The sequence below is a fragment of the Phaenicophaeus curvirostris genome, chromosome 2 (assembly GCF_032191515.1).
Source record: "Phaenicophaeus curvirostris isolate KB17595 chromosome 2, BPBGC_Pcur_1.0, whole genome shotgun sequence".
Lineage (NCBI taxonomy): Eukaryota > Metazoa > Chordata > Aves > Cuculiformes > Cuculidae > Phaenicophaeus > Phaenicophaeus curvirostris.
The window spans coordinates 37,017,626-37,030,047 of NC_091393.1; the positions used below are offsets into that span (position 1 = coordinate 37,017,626).

Sequence of the window (12,422 nt, forward strand, 5' to 3'; positions counted from 1 at the left end):
TTTTCTTTCTTTTTTTTTTTTTTCCTCTCGGATAGACTTCTGAACATTTCCGAGTTTCCCTCCCAAGCAGCAGAAACTCGCTTTTCCTACAAGCCGAAACCTGTACACGTTACACGGCTCCGGGAAGCCAAGCGCGGGGGCTGGAGTGGGGTTCGAGGAGCCCCACAAGCCACGCCGGCCGCCTTATCGGCTCCGTGCAGCATCCCCCGGTTCTCCTGCTGGTCACAGCTGTGCCTCCCAGCCTCCACCGCTTCCCTGACCCCCTGCTCCACACACCTCCTTGCCAAGAAGCTCTTCCTGATCTTTAGCCTACATTTTCTTGGTTTAAACCTAGGAGGAGTCTAACTTGGCTGGAACTTGTGCACATGGGCTGCCGCCACACGCTGCCTTAACGCTTGATCTGCCAGCCTGCGCACTCAGGGACGTCTAAACCACCTCAAGGCTCTTGCTGGGGCAGCACTGCTGCTCCTTCTTCCTACGTCCTTACCGAGCTGCCCACTCAGCATCCCCTGCCCTGCACAGGCTGTCTCTGGGCACCTGCTAATTTGCCAGCCCCGCTTTGTGGCCTCCCTTCTGGGGCATCCCACAGTTGTCTCTTGCTGCTCCTGGACAACCCCTGCTCTGCCAGTGATTCCAAATAGACCTGGACACAATGGCCAGTTGGTGCTTATGGCCAGAGTCACTGCTTGTTGGCTGGTGTTTGAGTCAGCTCGAGGTTTAATCCCTCGGGTCTGGATTCAGGCGTGGTGGCTTTGCTGCGTGGCTGTTTCACACCATGAGTACCCTGACAGGCAGCATTTTCAGCAGGGCTGCGTGACCCTCAAGTCACGCCAAACCCGATTTTGACAGCTGCCTGGCCTGCTGGCCTCCCACCTAGGAGCAGCCGTGGCCCAGCTGCAGCCTGTGCACCCCGGTGGGGATGGGAGGTCAGGGGCCTGAGGCCACACAGGAGTAAAAATCAGGGCGTTGATGAACATAAGCAGGATGGGAGCTGGGAGGGAGAGCTGCTCTGAGGAGTGCCGGACCTTCCTGGGGCGTGGACTTGATGATCAAAGAGGTCTTTTCCAACCTAGTGATCCTTTGATTCTATGATTATGCAGAAGACTTGTGTAGTGTTTGTAGTGCATCAAACAGCTCCTCAGGAGTGGCTGGGCATGGGGATTTCGCGGGCAGAGGCTCCTACAGGGACCCTTCATCACGAATACTTGTATTTGTGGGTTTTGTTTCAAAGGGCCTCTGCTGTGCAGCCAAACACCTCTCCTTTCACACAGTGGAGTGGCCTCCCTTGCCCACAAAGGTTGTGGACAGTCTTCTGGTCTCCACTGGTCACACCCTGGATGCAGGGCTGCAACACCCAGCAAACAACAGTGGCCACCTGCCTCCCCTTTGAGGGCTACCAGCTGGCCAGAGGAGGGAGGCTGTGGCTGTGACCCACACCACTGCCCCAGCAGAGCCTGGGCAGGGGCCCGTTCTGGTGGGGTGCCTGAGGGGTGACGTGTTTGAAGCATCCAGGACAGGGCTGGACAGAGGAGTCGCAAAGCCTCAGGCTGTTAATTTTCACACAGAATCCCACACACAACTGCAGGATGGTTGAGGCTGGAAGGAACCTCTGGAGGTCACCTGGTCCACCCTCCCAACTGAAGGACCACGACCAGCGAAGCCCATGACCAGCCTTGTTTTGACCTGTGCCAGTACTGGCTCACCCTCACAGTTAAAAAAACAACATTTCCTGATGTTCAAAGTGCTCCTCCTGTGTTTCAGTTTGTACCCGTCGCCACTGGTCCTGTCACTGGGCATCACTGAAAAGACCCTGGCTCCATCCTCCTTGCATCCACCCTCAAGTTAATAATATATATTGGCATGATTCCCCCGAGTCTTCTCTTCTTAAGGCTGAGCCGTTCCAGCTCTCTCAGCCTTTCCTCATATATTAGATGCTCCAGCCCTTTCACCATCTCACTTTGCTGTGCTTTCTTCAGTAGCTTCATATATATTTTACTTGGCCACCTAGAAATGCCCCTGGGATTTAAAGCTATCTTATTCAACATTCAGTTTTGTGGGGTCATTTCCAACCTGACCACGCATATACATCTTCATTTGAAGTGGTTTTTGTGTCCCCTTGTGTGAGCACTTGCAGGTCCAGAAATCACACCTACAGAGTGAATGTTGTCTGCAATCATGGCCAAAGGACCAGTGTCTGTCCCTTCTTTAACTGGCCAAATGCTAGAAAACAGGAGGTACTTGGAGCAGTCCCTCTAACTTCAGCTTTACATGCTTTCTTAGCAGCCTGAGAAAGAGAAAAAAAATAATCCTGAAAGACAACTCTCTGCTAACCGTGTTAACAGCACTGTCTGCCGAGTGGGTTTCCAAGCAGAGATGAGGTCCAGCCCACACCTAAGCACCCTCCCACAAAGTTGTAGAAACTGCTATCAATTAACTCACTTGTGGATTAGGAAACTCGTAGAACAGATATCCAAGTTTATTTCAGCATTTCAAAAGACTCCTCTGTCCCCAAAATTGAGGCCATCCTCATTGCATTCTGAAGACCTGTTTTATATTTCTGAAGTCTTCGAAATGACTTCACTGAAAGCCAGATCAAACTCTGAACTCTTTAAAGTCAGTATGTCACCTGCACATTATTTACCAGCAGAATGCAACGTGTCATATTGGGCCCATCATAGAAAGTACGAATTAATATTCTAGTGCAGGATGAGTTTTTTCATTGGCAATGCAACTAACATGGAGTTTTGGTTTTGTTTTTTTTTTTTTTATGAAAAGTTGTTCCCAGTCCTTTGGGAGTTATAATAATTCTTTTTTTTTATTAGGAGGGTAATGTCAATATTGGGTGCTGCTTCTTGTAATTCCTACCACATCTTTATATTAAGAGAACTAAATCATAAATGCTTTTGCTTTCAGATGATTAAGTGTTAAAATAAGGCACTGTCACGTTGTCCCACTTTTAACATCAGTGCTATGAATTAACCTGAAGACATTGCAATGAGCATTTAATCCTATCTGCCTCAGCGTAAGGCACATGACGCTCTCGCTCTGGTTCTCTGCATTCAGCTTGCTCCTTGCTGCTTTTGCACTGCGAGGGAAACTGGGGCTTTCTTCCATGTCTTGCTGTTTAGATTACTAGACACATGCCCACAAAAATATTTTCCACTTATTTATTTTTAAGGCTCCTGCTTTGGTATTTTTCAGTTACACCCTGGAGAGAGACCTGAAAGAAAAGAAAGCAGTACCTGGATGTTACCTTGTGCAATGCTTCTAATTAAACCTTGCATAATGACAAAACCCCTCCTGCCATTTGTTTAGATTTTCCCCACAGCATCATGCATCCTCTTAATTAAGAGCAGAATCTAAATAATACCTATTTTATCCCCCCCTTGCTTCTAATTAGTCATCCATTGATGATTACCCACTCAACATTTGACAATTAACAGAGCCTCCACTCTCCACAGGGCTGGGTTGTGTAGTCCTTCAGAAACGACACGTCTAGAATAACGTGAGAGGAGCTGTGTGGGCGAGTAATGGAGTGAGAGGTAGGGGGGAAGGGAAAGAGAAGGCCACCCAAGTGGAACAAAAGACATGTAACATATGCAAATGTTCACTCTGTGGTATGTGTTTTATACACTGGATGTATATGAGGTCATATACAAAGCTCGGCTGGCGACTGCACTGCCTTTGGGAGGCATGGGAATTTGAGGGAACACTTGAGCTCTCATATGATCAAACATGCCTCGCCCTCTGTCTTTAAGATGCAAAGTGGTTCCTGATTTGGCTTTTTGCTGCTGTTTTTTCAGGAGAGCAGGAGTTAGCATTTGCTTCTCTGTTTTCGCCGGGGCTTGGGGACATCAACACAGCCCCCACCAAGTCACCGAAGACCCAGTCGCAGCTACACACGGTCACGCCTGAGCTGCAGCCGGTGGCTGGCAGGGCTGGCCGTGGCACTGCGCGGTGCCAGGAGGGCTGTGCTAGGACACCAGGAACCCTTCCTGTACAAGCGGCAACTGCTAGCTAGGGAAATCCAGCAGCACAGCAGGGCTGGAAGGCAGCCCAGAGCCTGGACTGTGGCAGTGAATCCAGCACAGGGGATGCCAGGGCTTTTGGACAGGCCTCTGGCAGGAGGGTGAGCCCCAGCATCGACAAGCAAAGCTACAACACGGTCAGAAAGCCTCTCTGCTTCCTTTTTTCTTTTTCCAGATGAAAATCATCCATTATAGGCTCAAGGATTTTGTGCGTAGCTGCGACAGTAAGGAGCTGAGCAAGCTTCACAAAGCTCTGGGTGCAGGATCTTGGCAACAAATGCTGATGCACAAAAAAAGCAAACCAGAGCCCTTGGCAAGCTCTAGCCCAGACACAGAGGAAGGAGATTATCTCATTTCTTTGCTCTTTGCCCTTTTAGCTATTCACAGAGCCTAATGCTGAGTTATTCCCAACAATGAGCCGAGCAGTCATTCTCCCGTCTGGCCTGGCCAGGCAGATGCAACTTGCCTTTCAAGTCACAGTTCTGTGATCTTTTTGCCCATCTTGAATACATATTTACTCCCACCCCTAACAGGGAAGGTATTTACACTTGGTAACTGAAACCGCAGTTCATGCTCACCAGCCCGCTCTCATCTGATCTGATCTGATCATCTAAAATGCCTGGCCACGGCGAAACACAAGCACTGCGAGCACAGCTAGTGCTGCAAAACCTTTAGATCTCCCTCTAACACAACATGACATGCAGCCTACCAGTTACTGACCTGCTTTTCCTAGGAGACCCCTCTTTGCTTTTGGCCCTCCTGCATACTCGCACTGCAGGCCCCAAACTGCAGGCAAGCCCTCAGAAGAAATGTTCTCCCTCCTCGGCTTTAAAATCAGCTGCAGGTTGTTCTCTGCGGTAGCCAGAAACACACAGCATCGCTGAGCTGTGCCTTGCTGCTACCATCCCTCACCTGGCCTGTGAACAGGGATTGTAACGGATCAAGTAGTGGGAGCCAGAAAAATCTTAAAAACAGGGGAAAAAAAGAAGCAGCTCTTTTGTTGTTAACATCACTCTGTCCTCTAATATACTCGCATCCTGATCTTATATTTATGTTAAGCGTTCAGCTTCAGGGGAGGAATACAAGGAGATGGATTGGTGCTTGTGTAGGCAGAGATGGTTTTGTGCGTGAATTGCATTTTGTGATGTAGATACACACACAGACACACACACACACAAGAACGTTGGCTATAATAAAAGTCAACAGAAAATATCTCATAGGCTGAAAAGGAAGCCAGCATTTACCCCCTAACATTCAACATCCCAGTAACCTGGTTTTAGATGTCCAAAGTTCTCCTGACGAATTCAGAAGTACTGGGAAGGAATGACTGATAACCTACGCCAGCAGCATCCTGACGAGGGCCTCTTTCCCTTTTTTTGCTGAAAGGACACAGCTTCTGGTTTGTTCTGTGCAGGAAAATCCAAAACCGAAGTGCCCCCTTCTTCAGTTAAGATGGCAGGGAATGCTGGCACAATTGACAGGAGCCCCCTCACTGATAAAACTTCCCTGTGTATGAATCACAGGAAATTATAATCACTGCTTACCAAGACTGCAGAACACAACGAGATTTCTGAGCTACAAACAAGACTTCAATTATTCTTGAAAGACAGACAGGCTCTCAAACTGACATGATTGGAGAAAATAAATATCCTTTTGTCTGCGCTGCTGGTGGTAATTTCCCATTAGACAGGAAAAGCCTTCTTTGATGAATGGATATTGTCTACACATTAGGAGAGGAGCTACTGTATATCTCCTAATAGCTCTTGCCTGCTTCAGCTCAGCCTCATGCGAGGCCCTTAAACCCCTCAAGTACCACATGGCAGCATTCATTAGTGTGCCGCATTTTTTATTGCAGCATTTGAGGAAAGGATGGTGGATATTAAAATAAATTTGAGCAACTTCCCACTCACCTTGAAGTTGTATGGCAAGGTCAAATACATTTAGCAATCTGCCTTCTAGGTCTGCAGGTAGTCCTTTCCAGTCTAGTGGCTGCAGGAGAGGCACTCCCACTGAAAGCAGATTTTCTTTTTATGATTATTCTTGTAATTTGAGCTGTTAATAACTTTTCTATTTTATATTTGTTTTGCTTTCCTACAGTGGTAATTAAATCAAAATTGGAGTCACACACAACTAAGTCGAACACTGTTTGCAGCAGCAAACTAATATCCCACTAGTGCCTTTGACAAACTTTGGACCTTTTTAAAGACCCAATAAGTTTCAAGTAATTTCCTTCCGTTGACATATGTTGACAGGCATTAATCGTACTAATGCCCCTTTCACAGCAATGTTGCATTTCCACCTGTCATTTTTCCTGGGACTGGCTTTGTATTAACGTTGGCCTGAAGATGCTTGGGCCACCCCATGTAGTGCTTTCAGCTGCTGGTAGATCACCTTTTCTTGAACTTAGCTGCTACTTCACGGGTCGGTTGGGAGTCAGACAGGCTGGTGGGGGAAGCATTAGTCCAATTGTTTTTACCTAGATAGGATTTATTTAGCCTTACATTATATAAAAAAAAATAATTGGAGGGAACAGATTTTTAATCTGATAATTTAACTTTCACAGTCGCCACACAGGTATTTGTGGTGTATACACAGTGCTTAAGAAAAGGCTTTTATTAAGTTATTGCAAAAATGCTAACAATCCTGTTTAAATTTTCGCTAATGTTTTTATTTGAGAGATTAAAAAACCCAAACAACAAAACTCCCAACATTAAGAAAAAGAAGCAGAAGAACTACCGATGAGGAATGGTGTGTATTTGCCACTCAACAGTGGTACCGGCCTGCACACAAGCCAGGTGCAGGCAAAGATGTGGCAGAGACCAACATGATACTCGTAGACTGAATGTGGTACAAGAAACAACAAACCCAAGAATCAGAAATAAAGGCCATAAAACCCCAACAACGCCCCATCTGAGTCTTACTTCTAATGAGAAATATAGGCAAAACTAATGTTTTAGGCTCATCCTGCGTGACAGATGGGAATTGTACTTAAGTTTGAGGCATAGCAAATGCTGCTAAGGAACGTGGCAGGATGGCCCCGCTTTGCCACCCCGAGCACTGGGCTTAGTATGTGACATTTTGGCTTTGTCAGCTGCTGAGTTACTATGGAGTCCTCAGTTCAGTGGATGATGTTTTAAGGCAGGGGGGTAGCTGTGGGAGAAAGAGGACCACAACTCACTTGTTAAGTACTAAGAGGAAAAGAAAAGTCCAACAAGAATGATGGCCTCTTCAGTGCTCCACAGCTACAGGTACAGCAACATTGAATATATCAGTACATAACATTACTTATAGACTCTACATGTAAAATGTTAACCAATTTAGCATGGAAATCTGGTAACAAGCAACACTGCCATATAAATTCACACTTCAAGAAAGGCTAAGTGTGGAACCTTCCTTTGCAAGAGCATTTTCAGTCAATGTTTTGTATAGAAACGATTAATACAATGATGATAATTTGTTCTCTGAATCTCAATTCATTATTGGTTTAGTTTTCAGGAATGGAAAAAGGTTTTCTTTAGAAAACGTTTGAATATTCAGAATATGAATTCACAAGCTAAGTATTAAATAATTTAAAAAAAGCTTCAGCTGTCAGGAAGTCTTACTTGGTTGCAACATGTTGAAGCAGTAACAGCAATACAAGGCATAGGAAATCTTTTCCTGCAACACTCATAGAAGTATTCACGTTAAATGCAACAGAACTATCAAAGAATAAACTGCTCATAGAACAGAGAAATGAGAGAGTAGCTACACATTCAACCATCTTCCCTACAGTTGAACTCCAGCTGTTTAAAAACATATTGACTTCATAATTTGGAAAATGATGTCCCATAGGTGACTGGTCTGCATACTCCTATGAAATATAATGCCCCAAATGGCATGACACCCCTTCTTGAAAAGTTTTTATCTCATCTCCACAGTTTAAACAAAAAAACAACTATCCAAATGTAAAATGCTCTTTTTTTTAATTACTAAATTAAGAAAGTTAAACAGTTTTAAAATGTAAACTTGCAAAAAAACCATAACAAAATGTAATTAAGACTTTAAAATTTGCAACTCAGTATTAAAAACTCAATAGAAAGGAATTTTTTTTTTTTGGTTAAACGTAATTAATTCAAGGCTGGTACAGACAACTGAAAAGGTAATACTTTGTTCTGTGCATCCCCCATGAAATGTAAAGAAGTGCATAGTAATTCCACTGGAGAACTTGCAGACACAGAGAAAGTAATTTCATTAGCAGTACAGGACATATAACACACTTATTTTACAACAGAAAAATGTTACACATAAAACAGAAAAATCCTAGTTGCGTGACCAACAGTTTAGCAGGTGGACATGGCTAAAATGCTATGATTTTAAGACCATCCAAATGTGGTTACAGTTTAATAATCCTTCCAAAACATTTCAGTATACATGTTTTGATACAAGAAGTCCTCGCAGTTTCAATTTTCCAGTTCAAACGGTGATGGTGGAGTTTTCTAGTTTTAAATATGTTCATTTTAATTTCAAGAACAAATCATCACACACTTGTCAAACATTGGAAACATTACTGTAAATACAGCACATGGTTCCTGAAAGAGCAAAGTTACAACCATCTACAGGTACATAATCATAAACAAAAAGTGCAATCCAATTTAAAAAAATCATGCTTGGCAAAAGCCAAAAATTAGATCACTGGCTTTCAGAATCCCACCAGTGTTTTCATGTCTGCAGTAAAATTATCGCTTTCTGGGTACTGCTGCAGCAGGATTCATTAATTTCCAAATGAGCTTCCTCTGCAATAGCACCCATATACTGTATGTACAGGTATGTATATATATTATATATATTTTATATATAAAAAAGCAAAAAACCAAACACCTGTCCTGATTTTTTTTTTTTTATTTGTTAAAACATGAAAAAAAATGTTTTAGACAAAGAGGCCACTTCTGGAAAATAATACTTTTAGTTGAATCAGGAGAAGACTAGTTAAAATCACATAGGTTTTGCATTTTAAAAAAAGGAAAGCACTAGGATCAGTTATTGGCACTGAGTTACTATTTACAATGAACAGAGGTTTTGCAGTTTACATAACATCAATACAATGCAGTTTTGGAGTCTTTGATTAAGAAAAAACAAGTGTTTTTCTCCTTTTCATCCAGGACATTCAGATTATTAGGACAAGTGGTCATAGGCAAGAGCTGCTTAAGTTCCCAGCTTCAGCTTCTCCTGCGCACGGCGTTGCTGGAAGATGCTGCACTCTGGAGAAGCCAATCACGAAGTTGGAAGCTGAAGGGCAGGTGGGACAGGGCTGAGAAACACCTGGTAATTCATGACAGTGTCTGGAGGCCAGGGATTTACAGGTTGTCACCGGGCTGGTACTGGGGTTCTGTTGCAGTGAAGTAGTCTTCAAGGAAACCCTGCAAATATTCAAAAGTTGGACGCTCCTCTGGGTCTTTTTTCCAGCAGTGGATCATAAGCTCGTGCAAGGAGATGGGACAGTCCTGAGGACACGGCATCCGATAACCACGTTCAACTTGCTCCAAGACTTCACGGTTATTCATGCCTGTAAAGGGCAGACAAATCCACACTGTTAAATGGAATGTTAACCTATGACTTTATCGACAACACATAAAGTTTTCTTGATCATACAAAATTATTTTGGTTCAGATAAGCAAAATGAAACCACCCCAGCATCCTGTTTCAGCTCCCCATCTACTGCAAGGCAACCTGGATTATTTTCCTTCTCAGCAGCTTTTAGGATCCAGTGATGAGTAAAATGCTGCTTCCATGGTTACCCTCTTGGCTTACTCTCAATGGGCAGGATATGGCATGATCCCTCTCCAAAACCAGTAGCCTATCACATGAAATACAAGCATGATAATTGCAAAAAGAAAGGTTAGATTACTGATTTACAGTACTTTCTAACCTGCAGACCAACACCTTAGCACTGTTTTCCTGTGTTTATCACCTGCATCCACCCACTGTATTTTTGGTGTTAGATGTTTACGAGAAGGAGCAAATACTTTGTATGGCACATAAAGTGGTTCACAGTTAAGACTCCATAGAATGAAGAAAACAGAGAAATAAAGGTCCTCTGCAGACATCAGACTCTGCATAGAGTTACGGTTCTCCTATATTATTGACTCCAAATTGAAGTTGTTGGGTCACACAGGCTCACAACAAACCAGAAAGGCTTGCCACACACTGAACAAATGTTACTGTGTTCCTCATTATTCAAAAAGAACATTTTCAAAGACATTCTACTATTTTATAAAATTACAAAACAACGCTAGTGGCCTGTTAGTCATCACCAACCCAAAGGCAGCATCAACCCAAACCTTCTGGTCTTACTGGTTTCAATATGCTACAAGAAAAAAAAATGGGCATTTTGCTTATGTTGTGTTCTCAATATTTGTTTTTTTTTAATTTGTATTTTGAACGAAAATCTGCACCTTTTTTTCATATCCTTGTCTTTGAATCAGCTGAATCACCTCATGTTTTTGGGCAAGAACTTCTGCTGTGCTTTGCTTCCCTTACATATTACAGGCTTTGAAAATAAGCGTTATCAGTAACTCATCTATTGTAGATACCTAACCCACAAACAAACTGCATTATTTGTTTTTATTTTGGTAGTATTCCTTTAAGTATAACACGGATGGAAACAACAGCAGCAGAAAAGCTCCTTCCCAACTTATTTGTTATTCTAAGATATCGAATGTTTGGTTTTTTATCTAGTGCATTACTCAGTGCTGCAAAGCACGCCCTGAAACTTGATAACAAACTGTATGCTGGAAGAAAAACCCTGAGGAGAGAGAGAGGCGGGGGGGAGGAAAAACACAAGCAGCTCTTCACATCCCCCTTTTTTTAAAAAGAAACAAAGCCAAAAACAAAAACAGAAAAAAAAGAGCATAAAAGAGACATGCTGTCTGAGATCATAGTCATTGTTTTGTCCCTGGAAAGTTAGTCAAGCCAGGTTTTCTCATCACAGCATAGTCCAGGAAAATGCCCTTTTCCTTTCTCCTTTCCCCTCCCACTAAAACTCAGATGTGAAACTGAATTAAGTAATCCTCATGTTCCCTACTGGAATTCATACATCTAGTAAGGGCTGCAGCACCTAGGATTTGCCAAAGAAACTCTATGGGTTTTGATGTGTGTTGCTAATTTAAAAGAGGGGTTTCAAATAAATTTTATTTTCAAAATCTACTGGATTGTTCATCAGACTTATAAGAATAACAACATTTCAGATGTACTTTTTATCTCCTAAGAGATCTATTTATGTTTACAAATCTATTATCTAGATTTGCTTTATCTTATCCTATTCAACAAGTCTTAGTGTTTCTCTTTTGTTAGCAGGAGCCTGCTGTATCTGCATTTCTAACACCACAAAGAGAATATTTGAGCAGTCTACAACTCCTCTATCCTAATGAATACCCGAGAGTTTAAACTCTTATAGTAAATAATAACTGAAATTCTGTGTGCAATACACTTCTAGACCCCTTAAAAGTTTATCTTAAAATCCTTAAATCTGTGGAATAAACTACTCAGCAATATTCTTCTGTAGACTGCAGCTATTTCACCTGCCTGAAAATCAGTTTGTGCTCATGATGCTTCTGGAACTATCATTTGAACTAAGAAGGAAACATCCCACTTCCAAAAGATGGTTTTTCCACTAGCTTTTTATTCCCTGAGAAGAGCAAAAATGAAATAACCTCCCACTATCCAGCTTTATTAGCGAAACCAACAATAGTCTTAAGACGCCACAGGATATGGCTCAATACAGTAAAAATTAACTGCCCAAATGGACTGGGGACAGAAACCCAATGCTGCTTGAATTTTCTCAGAAAAGCTGCAGTAGTAAGAGTTAGTGTGACATAAAAGAGGATGTAGTTTCCAGTTGTGGCTAAGGAAAACACTGCAAAGTGCTCTGGAGTGCCCTGAGGAGCTTGATTAGATGGAGCACAGCAGATGTGCAAATAGCATGGATGTGGGCAAAGCTGCTCTTCCAGAAGACAGGAACATTGCTGTAACTTTGCAGCACCCCAACATCCAAAGCTAATAAGCTATATAGATTACTCTGGGCAACGTGAGGTCCAAGGATTTTAATGGTTCCTCAGACATGGACATGTTTGCCCTTCTCTAATACAGTTGAGAAGGCAAAATCGTAGTCCTCCAGAGGGGCTGGATCACATTGGCACTCAGACCATGGTCTCAAAAGAAAGAGGTACAACGGAGACAGGCTGATTTTTGGGTCTTACTCAGTTTATCTAGAAGCAGAATTCCTAACTTCAATGAACAGCCTAAAGAAAAAGACAGAGGTGAGGGTGCAGGAATGGAATATCTGACTTACTCAGGAAGATTATTGCAAACACAAGCATGATAGTGCACTGAAGGGAACAAGAAATCTGATCCTGAAGG

The 12,422-nt window shown here is 43.0% G+C and overlaps 1 protein-coding gene across 5 annotated transcripts in view; it reads right to left on the reverse strand.

Annotated features, from left to right (window-relative positions):
- Window positions 1–6,595: 6,595 nt before the first annotated feature.
- The window catches only part of FYN (FYN proto-oncogene, Src family tyrosine kinase), a 141,937-nt gene continuing 136,110 nt past the window's right edge, over window positions 6,596–12,422 (reverse strand). For 3 of the 5 annotated variants that reach the window (XM_069851727.1, XM_069851726.1, XM_069851730.1), the window contains one exon: window positions 6,597–9,570. In XM_069851727.1, coding sequence (XP_069707828.1) covers window positions 9,362–9,570 — 209 coding nt within the window. In that variant the 3' untranslated portion in view covers window positions 6,597–9,361. Of the gene's footprint in view, window positions 9,571–12,422 lie in introns of all 5 variants that reach the window. The other 2 variants (XM_069851728.1, XM_069851729.1) reach the window with 2 other exon arrangements.